Here is a 27,956-nt window from a genome sequence, read left to right as displayed (position 1 = left end):
ATGGCGCTCCTCGACGACGCCGGCCTGGGGCCCGTGCAGCGGCTGGCGGCGTTTCTCCGGCGGCATCGGCAGCCAGTGGCCGAGCAGCGCGACTCGGGGCAGCAGTTGGTGCGAGCTGAGCCGCTCGTCAGGTAGGGGCTGGGGCCAGGAATGGCGGGCGCTAGGTTTGTGGGGAGAGCGATACTGTGCTAAACGGTAGGCGCTGGACTGCTGAGGGTTGGGGTAGTGGACTATCAATGGGGAAGGAGAGTGATTGAGGGGACAGGGGTGGTGGGAGCAGGGCTGTCGAGGGGACAGGGGTGGTAGGCGTTGGGCTCTTGAGAGGACAGCGCTAGGCAGCTGAGGATCGGGTGGTGGTCTCTGGGCTGTCATGGGGAAGGGGGTTGGTCGTGTGGACAAGGGCGGTGGGCGCTGGAAGTGGTTGAAGGCTGAAACTTGGGTGATTGGTTGGGACAGTGTGTTGTGGTCGGAGATGGGTTAGGCAGGAAGCCAAGCCCCGGGTAGGAAGATGGGGGTTGTGGTTTGATAATTGGACGCAGTGCCCTGCTCTTTCTTCCTCCTTGATCAAACTTCCATGGATTGACAGATTGGCCACGAAGCTGCTGCCTAAATAACCTGATGTTTCAGCATTACCTCTTGACATCACTGGCTTTAAGTGTGTGTTTAAGGTTACTTAAACCTTGTGACAGAGACCAGTATTACAGTTGAATGTTACAATTGCATTGAACCGCCCCATAGCAAAACATCGATGACAGAGGTTCACTGTAGTCGTCAACAGTCTCTAGATACCTGACACTGCCACAGATAACTACACTCAGTCAATCTAGATAACTACACTCAGTTAGTATGAAGTTGATTTGTTTTGTTACACAGTATTTTTCATGGGGATTTGGGTGTTGTTGGCAAGGTTAGCGTTGATTACATGTCCCTAATTGCCATTGCAAAGCAGATGGTAATCTGTATTTGTGAACGGCAGACTTGGTGGAGTTGGAGGTCCACAGTTAATGGTGAAGGTCCAGCAATATGTTGCCAAGTCTGGATGATGTGCAGCTTGAAGAAGAATCTGTAGATGGTGGTGTGTCATGCATCTGTTGCACTTGTGATTCTTGATGATAGAGATTACAGGTTTGTGAAGTCCTGTCGGAGTAGCATAATTGAATAAATACAATGCATTTTGGAGATGACATGTGCTTAAACCATTGTACATTGGTGATGGAGGAATTGAATGATGGATGAAGTGCTAGTCCCAAATGGTAGTCTAGACTCTAGATGGCGCTGAAGCTGCACTCATCTCTAGATTTGCACTTTCTAGATTGAAAGGATTTGGAGTGTCTGGAGTCGCTCATTGCATGCTTCATGTGTCAATCAGGCCCATAGTCAGTGACTGAAATAGATTTCAGACATTTACTCTGTATCTAACTATCCTCCACTTTTTAAAGCCTTGAGAAAATAACCTGCTGTTATTTGTAAAATATGCCATTTTTAATATTTCCTCTCTCCTTAAAGACAGAGTAAATGGATTTTTTTCTGTTGAATAGAATATTTTATTTTGAATGAGATTCCTTTCGGGTGAATTAGTCAAAGAAAATTTCTGACATGACTAGCTGATTGTAAGAACAATGTTGCTGGAAAAACGTGGGGCTCTATAGTTGAAAATAAAGCAGTCTTGTCATTTTTTCTGGGAGCATTATGGCCTGTAAAAGTTTTGTTGGTTATTTTTTTCTTCAAGTTGATTACAAATTGGCAAACTAATAAATATGAGACATGAGGAGCTCAAACAAACCGTGCTTGGTTTATTTTGTTATTCTAATTTAACCTCGGCACAGTAATATACAAAATACATCATACATTTCCATTCTGTGATGGGGAACTATTTCCTATCTCTAGAATACGAGTTCTGCCTTCTATGCAATCAAATAGTAGGGAAACAGGCCATTTGGCCCACCAGGTCTGTTCTAGCTCTTGAGTACCCATCTACAGTATACTAATCTAATTTTCCAACACTTGGCCCAAAGCTTCCTATGCCTGATGTCATATGTTAATGATTTGGACGATGGAATTGATGGCATTGTAGCCAAGTTTGCGGATGATACGAAGGTAGATGGAGGGGCAATTAGTGTTGAGGAAGTAGGGAGTCTGCTGCAAGACTTGGACCGGTTAGGAAATTGGGCAAAGACATGGCAAATGGAATACAGTGTAGCAAAGTATACAGTCATGCACTTTGGAAGAAGGAATAAAGGCTTAAAGAATTTTATAAATGGGGAGAGGATTCAGAAATCGGATATGCAAAGGGACCTGGGAGTGCTGACGCAGAATTCCCAAAAAGTAAATTTGCAGGTTGAGTTGGTGTTAAAGATGGCAAATGCAATGTTAGAATTCATTTTAATAGAATACAAAAACAAGGATGTAATGCTGAGGTTTTATAAGGCCATATTTGGAACATTGTGAGCCGTTTTAGGTCCCATATCTGAGGAAGGATGTTCTGGCATTGGAGCGAGTCCAGAGAAGATTTACAAAAATGAGGAACGTTTGAAGGCTCAAGGCATGTACTCGCTGGAGCTTAGAAGAACGAGTGGGGATGTCATTGAACCCAGCAAATTATGAAAGGTCCAGATAGAGTGAATGTAGAGAGGATGTTTCCAGTAGTGTGAGGGTCTAGGGCCAGAGGAAGCAGCCTCAAAATAAAATGACTTTGCATTAGTCAGAAGGTGGTGAATCTGAAATTCATTGCCATCGACAGCTTTGGCAGCCAAGTCATTGGATATCTTTAAAGCAGAGTTTTATAGGTTCTTGATTAGTAATGGCATTAAAGGATACAGGGAGAAGGCAGGAGAATGGGTTAGCGAAGGAGAAATAGATCAGCAATGATTGAATGACAGAGCAGACTCGATATGCCAATTCACCTAATTACATCTTATGATTTTTTTGTCATTTTCATGCTAAAGAATTGTGGGAGAACCTGCTTCGAACTTCCCCTCAGGCAATGTGTTCCAAAATACCCCGGATTGAAAAAAATCGTGCTCAAATTCTATATAAGTATATCTTACTTTAAATATATGCTCTCTGGTTATGGATTCCTCTGCTAACGGGAGTAGTTTCTACTTTGCCTTATTTTGCATGCCTCTATCAGATTGTCCTTCAGCCTACTATTTCCAGGGAAAACACACTTGGCCTATTTAGATCTCCTCATAATCAAAGCATTCCATTCCAGGTAATATTGTGATGAATCTCTTCTTCACCCTCTCCAGTGCAATCATATCTTTCCTAACATTTAGTGACCAGAACTGTGCATAGATCTTCAGCTGTAGCCTATCGAATGTTTCATATGGTTATATTTTAATCTCCCTCAACTTTTAACGTTGTGACTGCCCCATAAACAAATGGCTGTGGATTCCTTATATTAAATGTCACTATATTAAATGTCACTATATTAAATGTCACTATATTAAATGAGAAGGTCCCTTCCCAGCGGGCCGCGGCTGCGACCATGCCTGACAATAGGCCTGGCTCGCTACCACGGTAACGAGAACCAACCCGGAGAGGTTTCCACTAAGCTCAGCCTCTGCTTGCACTGTGGACTGGAGAAGAGGGAGTCGGACAGATAGTCGCTAAGCAGATTGGCAGTAGGAGACAGTTCAGGGCCTCGGCGGTGGCGAGGGCCATTGGAGGCCCTTCAGCAGCCTGGGGCTCAGCCCGGCGGACCGGCGATTCCCGGCTGCATCCCAACCACAGGCCTGGCTCTCTCAGAGAGTGAAGGCTGCTGAGCCCGGCCCCTGCTTGCCCCATGAATCGGGAATCAGAAAGAGGGTGGAAGGAGATGCCAATGGTGCCGGAAGCTGGACAAAGAACCCAGTGAGACAATCCGGGGTGTCTTACCTTCTGCATTCTCGAGGTCGGCCTCAGGAGACACCCCCCCGGGGGACAAGGACTGAAGAGGGCCAGGCATGGAGAGGGACATCGGATTGCAGTACGACCAAAATGGAGGCGAAGGTTGCAATGGGCTTTTATGGCAGCTGCAGCTGGAACTGTACATTGGAGCCAAAATGGCATCTCTTGTGAGGTGTTCTGTACATACTGTACTGATTGTGCTTATATACGGGGATAGTTTTGCTGATCTGTATGCAAAAATGTATTTAATTGTACCTGATAGACGTGACAATAAATAAACCATTCAAACCATTGTATTTTACAGTCTACCTTGGTGATCTGTGTGTGTCCATTAGAGGAATACCTGACCGTGGTTCAAGAATGGCCAAGGGTGACCAGTATGAATCGCCTCAGCAGGAATTTATGTCACCTTTCAATGCCAAAGCCTCCTTTTTCAACTTTTGGTTAGTCATGTATAGTATGAAATAAACTTTATAAACACAAGGAACTGCAGATGCTTGAATCTTGTATAAAACATAAAGTCTTGGAGTAACTCAGCAGGTCAGGCATTGTCTCTGGATGGAATGGATTGGCAAGGTGAGCCAAAGGTTCATGGTTCACATTTATTTGTCACATGCACCAATTAAGGTACTGTGAAATGAGTTACAATGCAGCCATACAATTAAAATGAACACAATACACAATAGAATTCAACATAAACATCCACCACAGCATTCCTCACTGTGATGGAAGGCAATAAAGTTCAGTCAGTCTTCCTCCTTTGTTCACCCGTGGTTGGGGGCCTTGGCCGTCCGTAGTCGCCGCTGTGGACTGCCCGATGTACAAGCCCACTCGTCGGGATGATCGAAGCTCCGACGTCGGGACAGATAGAACACACTCTAACACACTTGGAGTTCCCTAATCGGCCACTTCATTACCGGAGACCGCTGCTTCAGGATGTTATAGGCCGGCGGTCGGAGCTTTTCGCCGGCGATCGCAAGGGTTTGTTCCAAAGGGTTTGTTTCCATGCATGCTGTGCTGCTCTGTGAGTAATTACAATGTGAATTTGAGGGGCTGTGGATGGTGGGAAGGGAAGCTGTAAAGGAGGAGGTGTTGCATGTTCTGTGGCTGTGTGGGAATGTGCCCTGAACTAGTTATCTGTCACTTTCATTCTCTTCTCAGTTCCACTTTGACCTCTCAGTCTTCTGGCCTGCCTCAAGGAATATTTTATCACTTAGCATAATTCATCGCAACTGTTGATTAATCCGTTTTATTGACCATCAAAATTCAAATTGCGTAGAATACTCAATTGTGCAGAAAAGAGTTCCAGACTAATTCCTAATATAACATTTTAAATATATAATGTTTTCAATCCTCACGGCAGTCTAAATATTTCTCTACTTGAAGTTTGTTTTAGTTTAATAAAATTAATGATAACTCTTTCAGTTCTGATGTTCTTAAAGCAATTGAAAATATTGTTGAAGAGACACTGGCAAATCTTGCAAAAGGAGAGCCCCCAATTATCACTTTTGATAAAAGATCATCCTGGGAAAATATTCGGTATGTTTTTACAATATTCATATGATGATTCAAGTATAATATTCTTCTGAAAAAATCAAGTATTCTATTAATCCTATTAAAGTAAAGTAAGTTATACTGTCTTTAGTTGGTTCATAAGCATCAATATTTGTTGGAAAGGAGATTCAATCAATGATGTGCTTTTGTCAGTAAATGCTTAATGAACAACTTAATTTTTATTTGAAAATAACGAGACAATAGGTGTATCGTGGTTAATAAGGTGGAGCATTGTCATACTTATTCGATAGGTCATAAATATTAATGAAATTGAGTAACCTGTGTGAAAACATTATGCGTATTTCCCATGTGCTTTGTATGATCTGGATCAAGTCCTCTGCCAGTCTTGAGCTGAACAACTACAGAACACTGGAGTGTGAAAAGCCTGGATAGAATAGTGAAAGGCCTGGATAGAGTGAATGTGGAGAGGGTGTTTCCATTAGTTTAGTTGGGTGGGAGATTGCAACCTTCACATGGTCCACCCTGTTTCGACTAATGCAATCATCCCGACGTGCACAAACAAGATCAAATAGAACAAGTTGACGTACAACTTTAGGCTGTGCATGCCATACGCAAGAAGAAGAAGAGGTTTAGTTTAGAGACGCAGCAGGGAAACAGGCCCTTCGGCCCACCATGATCCCCAACATTAACACTATCCTACACGCACTAGGGACAATTTACATTTATACCAAGCCAATTAACCTACAAACCTGGACGTCTTTGGAATGTGGAAGGAAACTGAAGATCTCGGAGAAAACACACACGGTCACGGGGAAACGTACAAACTCCGTACAGACAGCACCCGTAGTCGGGATCGAACCCGGGTCTCTGGCGCTGCAAGCGCTTTAAGGCAGCAACTCTACCGCTGCTTCACTGTGCCGCCCATAGGTGGCACTAGTAGGAGAGTCTTGGACCAAAGGCTAAACCCTCAGAATAAAAGGACGTACCTTTAGAAAGGAGATGAGGAGGAATCTAATTAGTCAGATGGTGGTGAATCTGCGGAATTCATTGCCACAGGCAGTTGTGGAGGCCAAGGGCTCAATGGATATTTTTAAGGCGGAGATTGAAAGATTCTTGATTACTAAGGGTGTCAGGCAACCAGCTTCTACTTTTTCCTTCATGGCATATGAGAGAATGGACTGTGTGCTAAAGGCAGCACAATGTTGCCCCTTGGCACGGAAAACCTAAATATAACATGTTTTGCATACCGTATCTGGGGAACCACTTCACAATGGGGACAGATCAGTGACAAATCCACCAGATGTCTGCGAACAAGGTGGAAGGCAATGCTAAAGGATTTCAGAATTGTTATCTGCAAGGTTCTCTCACTTGTGATGTACTGAGCAGTAGAGATCTCTGCTTTGCTGTAAACAGACCCTTCCCAGGTTACAATGGGATTCTGTTCCCGTGAACTGTTTGTAACCTAAACAGTTTTCAAATCGTACATGTGACTGTGAACCAAGGTCCCACATGGCAGAAGATGCCTGCAGCCCAAAGCAGCTATCCCTCCAGTCTCCCAAATACTCACTCTTATGTATAGGCTGTACATAACTTGGGTATTCATAATCTGGGGAGGACATGTGCATGGAAACATAGAAAATAGGTGCAGGAGGAGGCCATTTAGCCCTTCGAGCCAGCACCGCCATTTATTGTGATCATGGCTGATCATCAGTAACTCGTGCCTGCCTTCTCCCCATACCCCTCGATTCCGCTAGCCCCAAGAGCCCTATATAACTCTTTTAAATTCATCCAGTGAATTGGCCTCGACTGTCTTCTGAGGCAGAGAATTCCACAAATTCACAACTCTCTGGGTAAAAAAATTAGCTACATACTAGCTGCAGCCAACCTTCAGGAGGCACCTTAAGACATTGGTAAGGAATGCTGGTATCACCTACCTTCCACCTTAAGGTAAAATAAACCCCTCAGTTTTTAGCCTTTTAAACGAGCTTAATCCTGAAATGTCTGTAATTATTTTTCATTGACCTTATACCTTAACTGCTAGGATAGGAATACAAATTTGACATTGAGCATTTCTAATATTTTTTGCACTCGTATAATAGCCAAATTTAATTAAATTTTAATAGCCAAATTAAAGTAGATATTGGGGTCACATAGAAAATGTAAATGCATGCTGCTGCGACACATCTTCAGTTCCAAGTACAACCAAATGTTGGGTCTATTTTTGAATTTATCCCTCAATGAACCACGAATATGAAGTAGAGCCGTTTTAAACTTGTTTTAAAAATTCTAACAGACAATCCTGCAAGTGAAAAGTCAAAGGGCTTCAAAGATAAGAATCTGGCGGGCTGCAGTTGAACAGATCATAAATATACTTGGATGTTTTTTTCAGGAGTAAACTTTACAGTGCCCGAAGAATTATATCATATGATGGCGAATCTCCATGTGATGACATCCTTGTTTTTCTACCATCCACTGTGTGGATGCTTTGATATAAACACTTATATAATAATTTAGGATAATTGAACACTGCTTGTCAAAAATCCTAAATAATTTGCTTTTTGTTCAGCGAAGTTGGGAAAATGAGATTAAGATCATAAATGACAATATTACTAAGTAAGGACTAATTTAGTTAAATTTTACGTATTGACAGGTTTGATGGCAATGTTGGTTTACAGCTGGTATCTGATTGTAATGTGAGCAAAGTGAAGTGTGAATGTTCCAAATCTGTCCATAGGTTTGGTAAGTTCTTATTTTGGTAGTTGCTTCCACATAAATGTATGCTTTATTGTCTACTGATTAAATGCAAAGTCTTTCAAGATTAAAGTTCAGTCAACAAATATGCTGAGACTTCGTGTGTTGTGCATAAATAATTAAGACTATTACAATAGGAAAAGTCTATATTACTAAAACATTTTGTTTGTGCTGGCAGCGTGTCACTCTGCTCTGCTTTTTCCTTTCTTCTTCCAAACTCCAAGCCACAGATTCCCATTTTCACATATTTTACTTTCATTTTTCCCGTTTAAGCGATAAACATCTTCCCGTCGCATTCCGACCTATATTTACGAAGTTATTCATGATTTAAAGTTTCAAAAAAAGCCAGAACCGCTTTCTCAGAGAGCATCCATTGATGATGTCACAATGCTTCTCACAGTGCACCAATCACAATGGGCTCTCATGCTGTCCAGGCCCTGGCGCTGCTCTACTGCCCCTCCCTGCCGCCCCTCCCTCTCTACCCCCCCCCTCCCTCTCTACCCACCCCTCCCTCTCTACCCCCTCCCTACCCCCTCCCTCTCTACCCACCCCTCCCCCCTCTCTAGAGAGTGGTTAGCATTGGGACCTGTGGGTGAGTGGTGGAATATTGCATTCGGGGACCAGCCCTCCCCTGTGATGCTGTGCCCCCCCGCATTGGGGGACAGGACCCAACGGGTCCCATTTGGTCTAGTATATAATAAATGTACAATATTGCAAAGACCAATAGAAACTCTAAAATTATTTTCTGAGATTATTTTCTGATGGTGCTTGTACCTCTTTGGCAGTGGTTGATTCCTTGCTGCGTTCTTGTTCTATGGACACAAGTAGCCAAACCTTTCTATTAATTCAACCCAGCATGGTGGTGTAGTGGTGGGTCAACTGCCTTACAGCGCCAGAGAACTGGGTTTGACCCTGATTCTGGGTGCTTGTCCATATGGAGTTTGTACGTTCTTCCCGTGCCTTTGTGGGTGTAAATGTAAAATGATCCCTAGTGTGTGTAAGCTAGTGTGCAGTAATCACTGGTCGGTGCGGACTCGGTAGGCCAAAGGGCCTGTTTCCGCGCTGTATCTCTAAACTAAACTAAATTAAATTAATTCAACCTTGGTGCAAGTGAACCTCTATCTCACTAGGATCTCCTCGATATCCCGCCGCTCCTAGTTCTCCCCCTTTCCCCTTTCGTAACAAGGACAGAGTCCCCCTTGTCCTCACCTTCCACCCCATCAGCTGTCGCATACAGCATGCAACGTTTTTGCCCCTTCCAACGGGATCCCATTACTGGCCACATTTTCCCATCTCCACCACTTTCTGCTTTCCGCAGAGACCGTTCCCTCCAAAACTCCCTGGTCAACTCGTCTTTTCCCACCCAAACCACCCCTTCCCCAAGTACTTTCCCCTGCAACCGCAGGAGATGCAACACCAGTCCCTTTACCTCCCCCCTCAACTCCATCCAAGGACCCACGCAGTCTTTCCAGATGAGGCAGAGGTTCACTTGTACCTCCTCCAACCTCACCTACTGTATCCGCTGTTCCAGGTGTCAACTTCTCTACATCGGCAAGACCAAGCGCAGGCTCGGTGATCGTTTCACTGAACACCTCCGCTCAGTCAGTCTTAATCTACCTGTTCTCCCGGTGGCCCAGCACTTCAACTCCCTCTCCCTTTCCCAATCTGGCCTTTCTGTCCCGGGCCTCCTCCATTGTCAGAGAGGCCCAGCGCAAATTGGAGGAACAGCCCCTCGTATTTCGCTCGGGTAGTTTACACCGCAGTGGTATGAACATTGACTTCTCCAACTTCAGATAGCCCTTGCTTTCTCCATCCCCTTCCCAGTTCTCCCACTAGTCTTACTGTCTCTGCCTACATTCTATCTTTGTCCCGCCCCCTCCCCTGACATCAGTCTGAAGAAGGGTCTCGACCCAAAACGTCGCCCATTCCTTCTCTCCAGAGATGCTGCTTGACCCGCTGAGATACTCCAGCTTTTTGTGTGTACCTTTAATTCAACCGTGATATGGCAATCAATTTTGAATTGCAGGATTAGAGGCAACATCACTGCATTTTATCTGAATCTTTAGCTAACATCCACAAAGGCAATTGGCAGTTGAAGAATATGATAAAGATGATAAAAGAGTAGAAATATACCTAATTTCTTCAAGGTCGTTGTTTATATCTGGAATTATTTTAGTGCCATTATGAATTGGACACAGATGGGGATCAAGCTTCTGATCTTTCCAGCCATGTGGACTACAATAACATGCACTCGCAAAGCATCTTTGGCATGTAAAATACAAAACTTCTCAACAAATATTAGCAGAAAATATAAAATGACATTGGAATCATGAGAGGTGCATAAAATCATAAAGCTTATTAAAAATAAATTCTTTATTTGTCCTCAATCCTCTTTATTAATTTCATCAACCAAATAAAAAGGCTAGGAAGGATTGATTAGACAGTGGCAAAAGTTTGGCAAATTAAGTAGATTGTGGGAAAAAATGTGACATTGTCCATTTTGGCTACTAACAACTATTTTCCTTACAGCTCTGATACTCAAGACTCTGTCGATGATCTACAAGTTGGTGCAGAGCAATACTTACGCAACTAAAAGGTAACATAATGTTAAGATATAGATGTGATGGAGGAGATGGCAGTTATCTGTCCTGTCAGGGATTTTTACCAAGCAATTGCTCACAATGATTTCCTGCTAATCAGCAAGATGCAATAAACAAAAATTAGGTACCAGTATCAATGTTGCTTGGAAAGCTTCATCTGCGGAACTGAAATTCTGCTGTTCCCATTCGACAAAATGTGTTCCGTGTTATTGTCACCTGAATTTGATCATGCATTGATATTTTTAAAATTGTGTTTAATGTATTTGTATTATTTTGAGTGTTACAATCAAGGATATAATACATTGGTTATTCTGTTGTTATCCTTGAGAAGATGGTGTTGAGCTTCCCTCTTGGCCTACAATATAATTCATGAGGTGAACAAGCTTTCATAATGTTGTTAGGTGGAATATTTCAAGATTTTAACCTAGTGACAATGAATAAATGACAATTATATGTATGGTCATTTGTATTTCAGAGACCTGTATTACAATGATACACAGTTGTTTGGCTCACAGAGTACTCTTGATGGCATTATCAATGATATATGCTGCATGCTTAAAGTCCAACGCAGATGTCTCCATGTTGTAAGTACTTGTAACACATGTTCTTCCTCCAAAACAGTAATGTGCATTTAAAAAATAAAGACATGATGAAAGTAATCTATGTTTATAACGACAATCAATACATTCAAACTTTCCAGATTTGACCAAGAATAATGCAACTTTCCCAAGAAATTAATTGTCAGCATTATATGGGAAAGAAGAAAATCTGAATTTCTCTGGCACATGGTAGGGCAAATAAGACATCTATTCAGAACAGTAATTGAGTTATAGTTTTTATTTTACATTTTCATTTTCCGAAATGATTCCTGGAATATGGAATAATAACTGATTTTAATTTAATTAATTTTTTTAGTTCAACATTAAGTTAAATTATAGTTTTAAAATAGTTCTGAATATATCAGGTGAAATCTAGGTTATCTGGTTATTATCTACACAATGCTCATTGTGATATTCTTCGGTCAGGGAATACATGCATCGCTAGCAATGGCTGCCTCGCCAACAGTCTGTCTTCCTTTCTTTCCCTTGTGTTTAATAGTATATGTTAAATGTATGTTTTTTAGTATTCTTTAGCTTGTTTTATGTGGTAGGTGGGGGAGGAGGTTGGGGGAAACTTCTAATCTCTTACCTCGACGGAGATGCGATTTTTTCCCGTATCGTATCTCCGTCCATACTGCGGCCTAACATTGAGGAGTTGGCGGCCTTTGCTGAGAGCTCCACCGAGGAGCCTGCTGACTTACCATAGCGGAGCCCACGATCCCTTTGCCAGGGATCGACCTCCAACCGTGCCTGCCTGCGGACTTTAACATCACGGAGCCCGCGGTCTCTGATCAGGGGACTCCAAGCCAAGGGAGTTTCAACCGCCCCAAGGCGGGAGTTTCAATCGCCCCGAAGCGGGAGCTTCGATCGCCCCAACGGGGCTTCAACCGCCGGCTGTGGGAGCTTCGATCGCCCTGACAGTTCGACAGCCCCCGACCGCAGGAGATTAAGAGGAAGAAGAATGGACTTTTTTACCTTCCATCACAGTGAGGAATGTGGGGAATCTGCTGTGGTGCGTGTTTATGTTAACTTTTATGTAATTGTGTGTTGGTGTTTTTTTTCGTATGGTTGTATGGTAAATCACATTTTACTGTACCTTAATTGGTACGCGATAATAAAAGTCCTGTGAATCCTTTAAATTTTCTTTTCATAAAATGTTTAATTTCTATTTTTTTAGCTCTCTACCTCGAAAGGCTGCATTGCTGGCGATCTATGCTATACCGAAGAGGATGGCAGCAGAGTGAACTGTGCTTGCAGTTCCACTGTATGTACCAGGTTTATTGTGAAATTCATCAAATTAGTCTGCAAGCTTCTTTCAGCAGAAATATGTGCTGGAGAGTGACAAATCATGAACAAATGAAGAAACAGGAAATGATCCATTGCTCTTTTCTGCATAACCTATGTAGTTGCATCAAAGTTACAGGCCAATTAACAATATTCTGCTTAGTAGCCTTTTATTATGGAAACTGTTATGTTACAAAGCTGTGATGACCAACAAAGTTGTTGCAGTGATATTAAGAGTGCACAACTCCAGGGACCTAAATCTTGGTTCCTGTCTGTGTGGCACATTCTCGCCATGACCACATAGGTTTACCTCAGGTGCTCTGCCGACAAATGTGTTTATTGGTTAATTGGCTAACTGTAAATTTGCCTCTCCTGCAGGTGGGTGACAGGAGAACTGGAGAAATTGATGTGCATGTGAAAGAGAATAGGTTACAGAAAAATAAGTGGGGAAATGGGACTGATAACATTGTTCTGCGAAGATGGACTCAAAAAACTGGAGTAGCTTAGCAGGTCAAGCACCATCTCTGGAGAAAAGGAATAGGTGATGTTTCAGGTCGAGAGCCTTCTTCAGACGTCACGTCACCTATTCCTTTTCTCCAGAAAAACTACCTGAGCTTGTGTGAACTTAACGGACCAGATAGCCTCCTTCAATATAATGAGAAAATATGAGATTTTAATGTGCAATTTGAAAAGGATATTGAGGCCAAACTAAGGAATGGATTTCCTGAACTTTTATTTTCCAATACCTAAATTCCAACATTTTCCATTTCTGTTTCCCTGTTTCTCCTAGCTAATTCTTAATATGAAATATCTTTTCTTAACTTTGTTATGCCCTCACCCCAGTGCAATTCCGATACAGAAGCCAAATTAAAAATGAAAATAGAAAGGAATAAGAGATCATTATTTTATTCCAATGAAGTTGATTCAAATACTTTTTACAATAAATACCCTTGCAAAAGTAATTAAAAATCAAAATAGTGTGATACATCACCTAATTGTATGATAACTTACCCCAACCTTTTTTTGGTAACTAACAATATTTGGAGTTTTGCTATATTACTTCAAACTCAATGGTCCTTTGGATAAGAATTCATGGCCAGAAATATAATTTGTGACATGCTCTGTACCTTCTACAAGCTTCCATCTCTCAGCAGACTATATGATCGGTCCTCAGTGTGTCCCCTATTAGTGATTATTAGGTCTCTGTTCTGTTCAGAAACAGTTCTGTCATTGAGTTGGCTGAGTAGCCAATCAGTTTGGAAAGTTCTAAGAAATGATAAACAGGAAATAAAATAATTATAGGGATCTTGAGATGTTTGGGTTAATGCACAATCTGAAATAGCTAAAAATAAACAAATAGCAAAATAATAAGCATATAATCTAAGACTAGAGGAGGGAGAGGTTGAGTAGGCTGGGACTATTCCCTGGAGCACAGGAGGATGAGGGGTGATCTTATAGAGGTGTAAACATTATGATAGGAATAGATCAAGTAGGTGCATAGAGTCTCTTGCCCAGAGTAGGTGAATCGAGGACCAGAGGACATGGGTCTAAGGTGAAGGGGAAAAGATTTAATAGAAATCTGAGCGGTAATTTTTTCACACAAAGGGTGGTGGGTGTATGGAATAAGCTGCCAGAGGAGTTAGTTGAGGCTTGATCTATCCCAACGTTTAAGAAGAAGTTAGACGGGTACAATGAATGGACAGGTTTGGAGGGATATGGACCAAACACAGGCAGGTGGGACTAGTGTAGCTGGGACATGTTGGCTGGTGTGGGCAAGTTGGGCCAAAGGGCCCGTTTCCACAATGTATCACTCTGACTCTATGTAATCATTTAAACCTTCAAGTTGAAAATGTGATGATTTTCTTTTCAGTGGAGTTAAATTAGTGCAAAAGTCGAGAATTAGGTCAGCACAGGGAATAGATAAGTAGAGGGAAATAAAGGAAAATAGAATGAATAACCTTTGCAATTGGCAAAGGCTAAAAGCTTTACTCTTTGGCGAAGAGAAGTTGCGAATAAGGGACAGGGGCAAAAAAAAACTTTCTTTGGATTCTCCTTCTCTTTCTACCTCATCAGCCCATCAACTAGATGACATAATTTATGTTATCTCTTTAGCAGCCCTGCCTTCACCATATCAAGATATTACTTTAGTCTTATCTATCCCTTCCCACCCTCTCTGCAACTTAAAATTAACTTGTTTTCTTTCTCTCCCAACTCTTACAAAGATTCATTAACCTGAAATGTTAACTTTTAAATTTCAGCTGTCTAGCATGTATAGGGAACATTTAAAAACATGTTGTATGACACAATAACAAAGGGTGTGATAGATTCAGGAACTTTGAATACGTTGTGATTATTGTTTCAGTTATGTATGCCTGCTTTCTCTTCCATTCCCAAGGCTGTTCTTGTACCATCCAATGTGGACGGGATAAAAAGTATCCTTTAATATGACACGATAAAGAAGTTTCTTGGTTGTGTGTTCTAACTTTGGAGGATTACATACTTTCTTCAGTCCTGATGAAGGATGTTCTAATGTAATGGGAAGTTTTTGAAATCCGGGTCACTGATGCCTTTCTTTTCGGGTTTTGTTGTTGGGGAGGATCGGTGGCTCCTATTGTCCATTGGTCATTTAAAGACTGGATATGAAAAGCTAGTCACTTGACTACTAGGGATGGCGAAGTGTTGCTTTCTTACTACCTGGCATATATGATGACAAAAATGTTCTAATATTAATATTTCATACCAAAAACATCTTTGTACTGTACATTTTAAGCTGTAGCAGATATCACAGAATTGCATGTACTGAATTGGAAATGCCATTACTTGCTCATTTAAAATGAGTCCTTAAGTGACATAGATATAAAGAACTTGATGATTGTAACAAAAATAGCAGCATTAAATGTCTTGGTTTCATTGGATATCACTATACTTTATTGTCTCCTGACTTTTTTTCCCCATATGCAAGAACTCGGATCATATTTTTTTGTTCATTGTCACAGGCAATAATCCTCTTTTGAAGAAGATAGAAAAAAAGGAAAAGATTTAAAGGAATGAAAAAAAAAGACTGGAATAGAAAAAAGGGCTAAACCCAAAAAAATATTGAATAGAATTAAGAGGTGATGAGTAAAACAATGAGTTAATTGACTGCCACTGGTATTCTAGAGCAAAATTTCATGGCTTTAAAAAATCAATAGGAAGTTCTGGCTAAACGTATTCCATCTCAATAACACTAGTTAACAATCTCGCGTGTTCATATCTCATTGCTCTGTATTCTGTAACCCATGTGTTTATTTTAATTAAATCAATGCTATACTAGAGGACAGGAATTATAAGATTAATATTAACTAATGTAGTTTCAAAGCTAGCCTATGATTAGCCTTAACGTCTAGATTTGAATTCTTCTGCTCAATTTGTGCTCGTAGTGGAAAAGGACGCCACCTTTCAGAGGTTATTGGATGATGACTTTTGTACCAAAATGTCCCCATGTATTATTATAACGGTAAGGAATTTATGGAATTATATTGCAGAGGAATAAACTGATCACCAAACTCGGTAACTTGGGCATCGACCCCCTCCCCCTGCAACTGGATACTGAACTTTCTAACCAACAGACCCCAGTCTGTTAGGTTAGACAAGCACACCTCTTCAACCCTCACCCTGAACACCGGCATTCCACAAGGCTGTGTGCTGAGCCCCCTCCTCTACTCCCTCTTCACCTACGACTGCACACCTGTACATGGTACTAACTCCATCATCAAGTATGCAGATGATTGGCCTCATCAGCAACAACGATGAGTCGGCCTATAGGGAGGAGGACCAGCTCCTAGCAGCATGGTGTGCTGACAACAACCTGGCCCTTAACTTCAAGAAGAGCTCATCGTAGACTCTCCTCTCCCCCCCCCCCCCCCCCCTCCTCCCCCCCCCCCCTCCTCTCCCCCCCCCCCCCCCTCCTCCCCCCCCCCCCCCCCCCCCCCCCCCCCCCCTCCCCCCCCCCCCCCCTCCTCCCCCCCCTCCTCCCCCCCCCCCCCCCCCTCCCCCCCCCCCCCTCCTCCCCCCCCCCCCTCCCCCCCCCCTCCTCCCCCCCCCCTCTCTCCCCCCCCCTCTCCCCCCCTCCTCTCCCCCCCCCCTCTCCCCTCCCTCCTCCCCCCCCTCCTCCCCCCCCTCCTCTCCCCCCCTCCTCTCCCCCCCTCCTCCCCCCCCTCCTCTCCCCCCCCTCCTCTCCCCCCCCCTCCTCTCCCCCCCGCCCTCCCCCCCCCCCTCCTCTCCCTCCGCCTCTCCCCCCCTCCTCCTCTCCCCCCCCTCCTCCTCTGCCCCCCTCTTCCCCCCCCCCTCCCCCCCTCTCCCCCTCCTCCTCCCCTGCCTCTCTCTTCTCTCCCCCTCCTCCTCCCCTGCCTCTCTCTTCTCTCCCCCTCCTCCTCCCCTGCCTCTCTCTTCTCTCCCCCCCCCCCCCCCCCCCCCCCCCTCTAGACCCCAAAGTAGATAGTCTTTCATTCCCCATCATTACCATCTATTATTTTAATGAAAACTAAATCAATTTAAAGGATACTTTAGTGTATCACAAGTTATGTAAAATGACAACAAATAAATGGTATCATTGTATCAATTATCCAGATGGAAATATGATCAGTAAATTATTTTCTGCATGTTAGCTGAATTATTTATTACAGCATGCTTGTACTTGTTTTCCCTATCTTATTATTCGGAATTACTTTCAGGGCAAAGGCGTGCCAGATCTGAGCACCAGGTTGATGGTGCGGAAACTGTGGGACACATTGCTAATCCCAATCTTTGCCCTAATGGATGCTGACCCACATGGTAATTAATGCTTCAGGTTAGCATTCCAAATTATATTTAAGGCAGTGACATATTTTGTGTTTTACAAGATGTCAAGGTGGGCGAGAGGGAATGCTCGGCGCCAGTATCATTGATGCAAATACTGATACAGGCTGTCCAATATGCTAATCCTCAAACATTCCCAATTTTCTTGAAAATTGAAAACTCTTTATATCCTGTAACTGTATTGTACTTACTTTTCTTCAGAAAACGTTGAATGCCTGTTGTTTTAGTATGTTCTCCCTCACTCATCATGCACATGTTGATCTTACAGAAAGATCCTGCTAATTATCATTTTTGCAGCTCAGAAGCAACTAGTCACGGATTTCATGGTGCACATTCTGATGAATCAGAACATATTCATGTATGACGAGTTTGTGGGCCAGTACTCACTTGGGTATAGAAGGATGAGGGGGCTCATTGAAACATACCTAATAATGAAAGTCCTGGGTAGAATAGATGTGCAAAGGATGCTTTCACTGGTGGGAGAGTCTCGTACCAGAGGGCACAGCCTCAGAATAAGTGGACATACCTTTAGAAAAGAGATGAGGAATTTCTTCAGCCAGAGGGTAGTGAATCTGTGGAATTCATTGCCACAGATGGCTGTAAATGTTTCTTCTTTGGGTATTTTTAAAGCAGAGATTGATAGGTTCTTGATTAGTAAAGGAGTCAAAGGTTACAGGGAGAAGGCAGGAGAATAGGTTTGAGAGGGAAAGATAGATCAGCCATGATTGAATGGCAGAGTAGACTTGGTGGACAGAATGACCTAATTCAGCTCCAGTGATTTTTGAACCAAGTTGGCCATGAACATAATTATGCCCACAATGCTTCAGTGATAAGTGAGAACTGGAATTGGCGCCTCACCTGGAAAACCAGTAGAGGGACAACAGGAACAACAAAATAAATAGATTTGTTTGAAATTAAGGGCCAAGTTTCTCTCTGGCAAAACTTAATAAAGCAGTAAATATGAATGAATGACAGTCAAAATTTCCAGCTGATGAAGTGGAGGAGAAACAAAAGCACGAGTCAGAAATTCTACTATGTACGGTAACTTTTTTTAAAACACCTATTTGAGATTTTTATTTTATGCTGCTAATGTAGAAAATTTAAGAGAGTTAGATAGAGCTCTAGGGGTTAATGGAGTCAAGGGATATGTGGAGAAGACAGGCACAGGTTATTGATAGGGGATGATCAGCCATGATCACAATGAATGGCTGCTGGCTCGAAGGGCCGAATGGCCTCCTCCTGCACCTATTTTCTATGTTTCTAAAATTTAAATTTGTGTAGCTCTTAAAATTCTAGTCAATACTTGCACATCTATAATAGGTGAGTACAATCGCCACATGGTGTGCACATGAATGACACTCTCCCACTAGTTGTGCATCGCTCTTTTAGAAGCTTCACAATGAAATTGTTTCATATTTGGCTTGATGAGAAAAGAGCGTGGATTATTCAGCACAGCGCTAGTATTATTTAGATGGAAATCAACCGCTTTTATCATGTGGACTCAATGACACCCAAGGTTAGAAGCCTGTGTGGGCAACACGGCCAGAATTTGAGATAATTGGTGACCATAGTAGGAACTCCTTCGGTTATAACGAGTTTGTTGCAATTGTTCGAGTGGACTTGCTGCTGGATATGCAGCAAATGGAGAGGCCACAGAAGAACAATTGTGGATGATCGGCAGATATGAGAGAGGGAAAACGGATTATGCGGAGTAATCCTATCCTTCAACAATATATATAAGGATCCACAGTCCAATCTTGAATTCTCTATGAAGCAACTTTCTATGGTCAAGGTTTTCCAAGTTAATTGTGATAGTGGCATGTTCTCTTCACAAAGTGGCACTACAGCCACATATCTGTTACTGGACTGCTCTGCTTGTAAAATTGGAGTCTGGTGGGGTGAAAGGTGAGGCCCAAGGGAACTCTGCCTTGTTCCTTCTGGGGGTAGGGGGAGCAAAAGCAGAACTGTGGGACACAGAGGGGATGCGAGCTGGGGATCCATCTATAACAGCAGGGTAGAATTTGTGTAAGAGCTCATCCTCTTAGTGGCGAGTGGAGACTATCCTGCCTTATAACAGCTGAAGTTTGATAATGCAAAAAGTTTCATCACAAAGAATGTGTACATCTAAACCACACTGTATTCCGGTAGTCCTTGAGGGAGTTGCCAGATTCAATAAAATAGTATCCTCCCCTTCTTCCATAGAATTGTTTTGTTTAATGGGTGGTAGAGCAAATGGCCAGTAGAAATCTCATGTAATTCTGCATTAATAAAAGCAAAACGTGGTTACAGTGAGTGGAGACCACATTTAATAGGAACTCTCAAGGATGGACATGAAATGTCATGGCAGAAGACGCATATGAAAGGAAAATAATTAACAGCCAGCACTCCATCATTCACAATCACTTTGGATTTGTGTAGGCTACATCAGCCACAGCATTGCTAAATGTATTATATTAGGTTGACATAAAATTTAGGCCATTTGGGATGGAAACCCATGGACATTCCAGACCTCAACATATATGACATTCCATCAACGCTAACGTGATGACTCTTCCCCTTTCCATGAAGCTTCTTTAAAAAGGCACTCGGTGGTCTTGAATTACAACATTAAATATTAGACAACAAGAGATCAATAATTGAACCAATCCTCTCTGCCATACTCATATCTAAGGTTTTGTTTAAATTTTTCAGAACCGCTGACTTTTCATTTAATCATCTGAACTCATCAAAAGTGGTACCCACTTGGAAACCTCTCTGGATTGGTTGCTTTTCTTCTACAACCATGGTTGATGACACCTGTACATAGATGTATCTGAGGCCACTTACTGTATGAATTTGTAGGTTTAACCACCTCTGTCATAATATTAATTGTCAAGTAACAAATGTAGCTTTGCTGGTTCTCATTACCATTAATAAAACATTTTTTCCTGCTCTGGTTTTGTTCAGGTATTGAAATCATGTGCATATACAAATATGGGTCAATGGTGAGTATGTTTATTTAAAATCTAAATGTTTTACTATTTTTAATGTTGGTAAATTTATAATAGAATTACCCAATGACCTATTAAGTAAAAAATTAATTGTAATATGTATCATTGTAACTAGCTGCATTAACATCTAACATACTATTTTCAGCCTGTTCCAATACATAGTATGCACTGTGTTGTGTTTGACTTGTTACTTTTAGGGATGTCACCATCAGAACTCTTGCAGAAAAAGATGACAATGTTGATTATTGTGCAACTTGCATACCTAAACAAAAACACTCACATAAAAAAATCTAGCACATCGATAGGTCAAAAAGGACTGTACACGTGAGCTTTAGGGAGACTTGATAAGGATGAATTGAAATCTGCAATGGATTTAAACTTTATCTTAATAGGAACAGCCAGCATTGGAAAAGGTGGAAACACAAATTATGGTCGCAGATTTTAAATGCCTAATTCTTGCTTTTATCAGTCAACCTCGTCATAACTCGTCAACCTGATTTCTGGGATGCCAGGACTTTCATATGAAGAAAGACTGGATAGACTCTGTTTGTACTCACTAGAATTTAGAAGATTGAGGGGGGATCTTATAGAAACTTACAAAATTCTTAAGTGGTTGGACAGGCTAGATGCAGGAAGATTGTTCCCGATGTTGGGGAAGTCCAGAACAAGGGGTCACAGTTTCAGGATAAAGGGGAAATCTTTTAGGACCGAGATGAGGAAAACTTTTTTCACACAGAGAGTGGTGAATCTGTGGAATTCTCTGCCGCAGAAGGTAGTTGAGGCCAGTTCATTGGTTATATTTAAGAGGGAGTTAGATGTGGCCCTTGTCGGTTAAAGGGATCGGGGCGTATGGAGAGAAGGCAGGTACAGGATACTGAGTTGGATGATCAGCCATGATCATATTGAATGGCGGTGCAGGCTCGAAGGGCCGAATGGCCTACTCCTGCACCTATTTTCTATGTTTCTATAACTTCCCAATTAGCAAAATGCTGTTGGGGATTTTGTGGCATCGTAACAGAATAGAAGAATCAGGTTATTTACCCTCCTCAAGGATAAATAGAGAATTGGTCAAGATCTGTGGGGAGTCATTTGGACCTTGATGAGGATTATTTGTGTAGGATGTAGGGTTCTGTGATCAACTGGATAGTCAGTGGGAGTTTGATGATGGTTGGAAAGTCAGCTGGTGGTTGCTTCTATTTAGACAGACAATTGGGAATTAATGATTGGAATGAAAACCAATTGATGAGACAGAAAATTAATAGTTTGCGATTAATCCAGACCATTGATTAAAGGTTAGTGATCAATCAGACGGGTGATTGGGAAACAGCAAAGTATTGGGACCAGACCTGCAGTGGTGAACTGGTAAGACCCTGATAATCTGATATTATCAGATAGAATGGATCTTAAAACCATGAAACTAATCCTTAAAAGACTCCACTGCATCAGGCCAGGTAAATTTGGACTCCTTTATTTCTCATAAAAGCATATCAGGAGGATCAATGCCAGTTTCAATGAATGTGCAGAAGAATGTCGCAAAGCATTTGATGCACAGAAGCTTGGATCAGGTCTCCAGAACTGTTTTACTGGTCACTGATATGGGAGATACTTGGCAAGAATGACGGCATCTGTGGAGTGGGAACCAGAATTTAACTTTCATGTTGAAGATCCTTCATCAGAAATGGAAAGTGTGTTTCAAGCTGCAGAGAAGGTAGGGAAGAGAATGTCAATGATAGAGTGAGGTCAAGGTTCACCAGATGGAAAAGTTGCTTTTGCTGCTGTCATGTTAAACGTAGCACTTCTTCCAATTTAGTGTATTGCAATTGATGCTCACTATGTGGTCTCTAATTTACAGAAATCAAATGCATCTTGGGTGACCACAATGCAGAGCTCCTCTGTTCAGTCTGCAAAGGTGACCCTGAGCTTTCAGTCATTTGTCTTGTTAATTCTCAATCTCTGACCTCTGGCTTGTGCCTCCTACAGAAGAGCTCTCCAATTCGGTCACCCAATATATATTTGATTTCTCCAATGTAGAGAGCACATTGTGGCCTAATGAAAGGTTGAGAAACGTTTCCCCATCTTCTATTTATGGAGAAAGAACACAGGATTTATTTAAACTCTTTCCCTGCTGTTCTGTGTTTCAATATCAAGTATTTATCTAGTTTGAGTGATTTTTTTTTTCTGACTCGTAGAAACATAGAAAATAGGTGCAGGAGTAGGCCATTCGGCCCTTCGAGCCTGCACCGCCATTCAATATGATCATGGCTGATCATCCAACTCCGTATCCCATACCTGCCTTCTCTCCATACCCCCTGATCCCTTTAACCACAAGGGCCACATCTAACTCCCTCTTAAATATAGCCAATGAACTGGCCTCAACTACCCTCTGTAGCAGAGAATTCCACAGATTCACCACTCTATAGTTCAATAGTTTTGAGCAGCGCATTCCATGGTGCACAATGCTCTGCTTTAAAACAGTTCTAACTTCTTCCTTCATTTATTCATGTTATTTGATGGTAGTTTTCCATGTTACCAACTCTCAAACCGTTGGAATCGGGTTTTATTTCAGTGTGTATTCTTTTGAATGTGCATAATTTGGCAAAGCACTGTTAAATATTCCTCAGTGGTAGACAAAAATGTTGGAGAAACTCAGCGGATGAGGTAGCATCTATGGAGCGAAGAAAATAGGCGATGTTTCGGGTCTGAAGACGGGTCTTGACCTGAAACGTCGCCTATTTCCTTCGCTCCATAGATGCTGCCTCACCCGCTGAGTTTCTCCAGCATTTTTGTCTACCTTCGATTTGCCAGCATCTGCAGTTCCTTCTTAAACGTTAAATATTTCCTGCAGAGAAAGACCTGCTTCAAACCACTCCTCATTATTTTAATTTCTACTTCAAGATATTCCAAATGTAGCCAAACCAACTTTGCAAACTCAGTGCCACTTCCTTTATTTTGGATCAGTCTCCCATGGCATGAGCAGGAAACTGCCTTTATTTAGATCTTTTCCAGATCAAGCTCCAACTTAGAATTTCTATGTATTTACTCCCAAGAGCTCAGCACTTGTTTACATTAGGATTTAAAGTTTTAAGGTATACTTTCTTTTCTTTTTTAAATTCTTATATTGATTATTATTATTTTCTTACTATTCTTAATCCTTTCATCCTTTCTCCTTCATCTTTTTGAACTAGCATTCATATGCATGCATGGTTTAATTCTACTTGTGCATGGTATTATTTACATGGATAGTACACAAAACAAAGTTTTTCTCGGTATCACATTTATATGTGATAATAATAAACCAATACCAATTATTTTTTCCAAACATGCTGCTTTAGCTCTGTACTGTGCCCACTCATTTGTTCACTCAGCCATATATATATTTATATATTTTCTCCTGCAATTTTCTTTGTAATTATAAATTCTCAAGTGCAATGTATTGTGCCGAAATACTCATACTGTTTTCTTCTCTTATCAGAGCATGTCATTTGATGCCCACAGTCTGACTGTTCCGATTATTAATTGGTTGGGTCTACTTCCATCTGATATTCAAAGGTCAGTATTAAGGCATACAATCTTTGACCTACTTTCATTGATGCAAATCACAGTAGTCTGATAAGGGTGATACAATTTGCTTGGTGTTTCTGTTTTTGTTCTGCAAAAGGAGAAACTTTGCCTGATCTTCTCTAGAAGCGTTGCACTTATTCAACAAAAACATGGCTATCTTCAGTATTCAGTGGCATGGTAAAACATTGTAATCAATAACAATTGATAATTGTAGTTTAATTTGCAAGCAATTGTGCTCAATTGTTTTGTATTGTTTTTTTCAAGTTTTTTATTTTGCCCATTAAGTCTATGCCAGTTCTCAGAGGAGTCCCACCAGTCACATCTTGCCTCTTATTTCCACATAACCTATTCACTAACATGCCATCTGGTGAAAGAATGAGAGCTGGAGAGTGTTTGGGAGCGATTATGAATGATGAGAGATGGAGAAAGTGGCGAGGGCGGGATAGGGAGAGTTCAGGCGTAGGAGAAAGAGGAGAACAGTAGAAGTGTAGCGATAAGCAATGTCCCACATACAATGTCCCCTCTCTCTCACTCACTACAATCCCCTTTCTCTTTCTATCCCTCTACCCCCAATTCACAAACCTAGACAAGAACGGCCGATATGGTTCCTCTCCTGAATAATTTTTTATTTAAATGAGTACTCGCCTACTTTGCACCTGTCCGAGGAATACAATAAAGGTATAGTTGTCAGGCTTTGCTTTGCAAGGTTCTCAGATCTTATACCCAGGACTGCAAGTTTTCCCATACCATGTTCTGTTACGCGATTTGTGGAAGGATGCTTGGAATTTTTTAGATGGTGTTTTCCTAAAATTTAAGTTTCAAAAGGGGGACACTATACGCTGGAATGGGTGACCTTTGGACATCCATAATAGATTTTTATTTAATGCTCAATAAAGTAGGTAAACTCAGGTTTTATATCATGTGTGGAATGATTCACAAAATATGAATGATGACCTTTACCATATCTGTTAGAACTGATGAGAAATGAAAATTAGAGTTGGGCAAATGATGTGCTTTCTTTTCACTTGTTATCTTCAGATTAAATATTCCGAAAGAAGTTTTGATTCCTCTCACTGGAAAAGACACGAGCAAGTTGACCAATTTACAGAAGAGACCTTACATTGACTGCCAACCTCTCTGGAAGAAAGAAGTATGAGAACCTCACAGTTAATGACAGTACTGAGTGATACATTTGTTGTTATTCTGTACCCAGCCTAAAATGAACTTAAAATGTGGCTTCACTTCTACGGGAGAAAATACAGGCATTTTAATAAAGCACACTTGTTTAAAAATAGGAAATGCATAAAATGTGCAGTGGGTCTTGCAACATCAGAGGGCAGAGAAACACAATTAGCCTTTCAGATGAAACTTTGTTTCAGGTAAAATCATTAAGCAAAATAACAAAAATATTAAAAATCAGTTTTTGTCCTCTGTCCTCGTTCATTTTCTTTTCTCATCTCCTCAGGGTAGCTCAGCTGTGATTAGTGAGCATTTACCTCCCTTTCTTAGCCAGCATCATCACCAGTAGAGTTATTTATTTACTCTTGATCTCTATCCTATCACAAACTTCCCTTTTGTTCTCTCCACCCTGGCTCTTTCGATGCATTTTTATTCACGATTCTGTTGAAAATTCATCAACTAAATTATTAACTCCATTTCTGGCCCCATAGCAGAAGCGTCCACATTGCGGGGCTGGAAACTGGAAGCATCCTGAGCTAATTCTGCTACCACCATCATCTATTGCGACATGTGATGGCTTCCACTGACTGTCGCCGGAAGCTTGCTTCCTTTTCAGGACAGATGATGACAGCGAGATCAACATTTGTAACAAGATGGACACGAAAAGAAGAAGAACTCCATTTCTCCCTCTCTAGATGCTGCCCGACATGCTGAATGTTCTCAGCATTTTCTGCTTTTAATTCGGATTTCAGCTTCAGCAGTTTTTGTTTTACTTTCTATGCAAACTTGTATTTTTGATTCTAAATAAGATATTTATTTCAGTAATGATGTAGACACATAACAGATCCAATGAAGAATATGGATATGATTATCACATTGGTTATATTTTGTTCTGATCATAAGGTTTAAACTCCCCAAACTACATAAAGCTTCACTGGATTTGACTTTTTTTGATGTACAAGTAAAGTTTTTTAATTGTAGGCATTGTCAGAATTAATGATACGATAATATCATAACATTACTAATTGTTTATTTCTTTTCAGAGTGAGAATGTATTTAAAATAAAACAACACAAAAATGCAACTTTGGGCTGGCCACAAATTGCAAAAATCTAAAATATCTTTGTAATGAATCAGTGATAATAGAATAATTATTCTACACAAAAGATAAGAGAAATCCCTCGCTTAGTTCACTTCATATATAGCAGATTTAGTTGAATTATGTGTTGACCAGTGATGTGCCTGGATATATCCCACTCGAGGTCAAAGGATAATGTAGAAAATGCATAATCCAGACAAGGCCATCATGGCCACCTGCTTGAGTAAATCCTTTTAAGCCAAATCCAAATGAAATAAAAAGGACTTCCAATTGATGTGTTCACAACATCCCAACCTTCCACTTCTATTGCCCCTCCCCCCCTAAAAAAATCTTAGCCTGACCCATCACAATTCAAAACTCTGGTGGTACAGATTTACTCTATTTAGGATAGGTTTGATACTGAGGGGTAAGTAGACATCTTTAATAACCCCCAAGGGCTACTATCGCCCAGCCTGACATTTCTTTAAAATGTAATTAGGTATTATATTATCAGGAGTTATTTTAGAAAATAATGACCGAGCTTGTACTGGCAAGAACTCCATTAATTTTAGAGTTTTATTTTAGCTCAATAAATGTTGGCATCACGGTGTTAATTAAGCAGCAAGGTATTGGACTGAATTAATGCCAACCTCACTCAATCTGAGTTATTCTACACAAGTGATAGTTACAAATGATATAGTGATAAAGTTCTCCCTGAGTAATATTCAAAATATTGTATTCAAAATGATGAAATAACACTTTATTTAGGTGTTGTTATTTATTGCAAATATTGTTATTTATTAGTACAGTTATAATTTGCTGCAGCAAACTCTCAATTAATTCTTTTTTTTTCAGATGGAAATAATGGAAATATCTAAAGTGAAGGCTGAGATCCAGGCTCTTGCTTCCATCAGTTCCAACTACCTTACACGAGTATATCTGCCAAATAAACTCAAGTTTGGTGGTTGGATATAACTAAAATATCTAACATTTTCCCATCTTTGTAAGGAAAAAAAAATCTGATTGAGTTGGCGTTAGCGTTGTAACTCTTGATACACTATTGACTTGTTTTTTTAGCCTTGTTAGTGATTCTTATTGAATTTATTTGCCTGAAATTTGGTCATTTGGTTGCATTTGTGTTTCAACTAGACATACATGTTCTGTTAATTTGCTAGCCTATTGTATTTGATTGATGGTTAGCAATATAACCAAGTTAGTACTCTAGTTATTGTCAGTCTTGATTAATTCAGTAATATTCATTTTGGAATTCTGGTTGAGTTACTGTCACAGATTTGTTTTTTCTGATTGATTGGTCTTTTCATGTTAGAATTAATAATTGATGTAGTCAAAAAAAGTTATATTCTTAATTATAGTAATCTTCAATTACATATATTAATAAACTTTAGTTCACATGCATTTGAAGCAACTTGAGGTTTCAAGTCCTTAATTGGCAGGAAATGTATGTAGCATATTCCTTAAGAATGCTCCTTTATCTTGTTACCTGATGGCACTCATCTGGAAAAGTTATTGCTGTTCTATTATTCACTAGATACTTAGATTATTCATATGTTTGACTCAATTTTAAATAAGAAGAGCTGCAATTGAGCTTTAGAAGTAACACAAAATGGATAATGAGAATCCACCCAGTTTTATGCATTGTTGAATTTTATTTTCTA

At 41.0% G+C, this 27,956-nt stretch overlaps 1 protein-coding gene across 1 annotated transcript; it reads left to right on the top strand.

The window, feature by feature from the left end:
* spo11 (SPO11 initiator of meiotic double stranded breaks) lies at positions 1 to 27,956 on the top strand. Its single transcript, XM_055652731.1, has 13 exons — positions 1 to 131; positions 5,314 to 5,427; positions 8,054 to 8,142; positions 10,684 to 10,750; positions 11,230 to 11,338; positions 12,531 to 12,617; positions 15,033 to 15,069; positions 16,024 to 16,133; positions 17,350 to 17,449; positions 20,420 to 20,457; positions 23,936 to 24,012; positions 25,063 to 25,174; positions 27,136 to 27,956. The coding sequence occupies exons 1-13, from the start codon at positions 1 to 3 to the stop codon at positions 27,253 to 27,255; spliced, it is 1,191 nt and encodes a 396-aa protein (XP_055508706.1). The 3' UTR covers positions 27,256 to 27,956.

Source organism: Leucoraja erinacea, chromosome 21 (genome assembly GCF_028641065.1).
Source record: "Leucoraja erinacea ecotype New England chromosome 21, Leri_hhj_1, whole genome shotgun sequence".
NCBI classification, from domain to species: domain Eukaryota; kingdom Metazoa; phylum Chordata; class Chondrichthyes; order Rajiformes; family Rajidae; genus Leucoraja; species Leucoraja erinaceus.
This window is presented reverse-complemented; position numbering and strand designations above follow the sequence as displayed.

Excerpts from the sequence above, each read along its gene's own strand:
- spo11 (XM_055652731.1), top strand. The coding sequence starts at position 1 with ATGGCGCTCCTCGACGACGCCGGCCTGGGGCCCGTGCAGCGGCTGGCG. Across the intron at positions 20,458-23,935 it reads TATACAAATATGGGTCAATG|AGCATGTCATTTGATGCCCA; the intron begins GTGAGTATGTTT and ends TTCTCTTATCAG. Across the intron at positions 24,013-25,062 it reads CTTCCATCTGATATTCAAAG|ATTAAATATTCCGAAAGAAG; the intron begins GTCAGTATTAAG and ends TGTTATCTTCAG.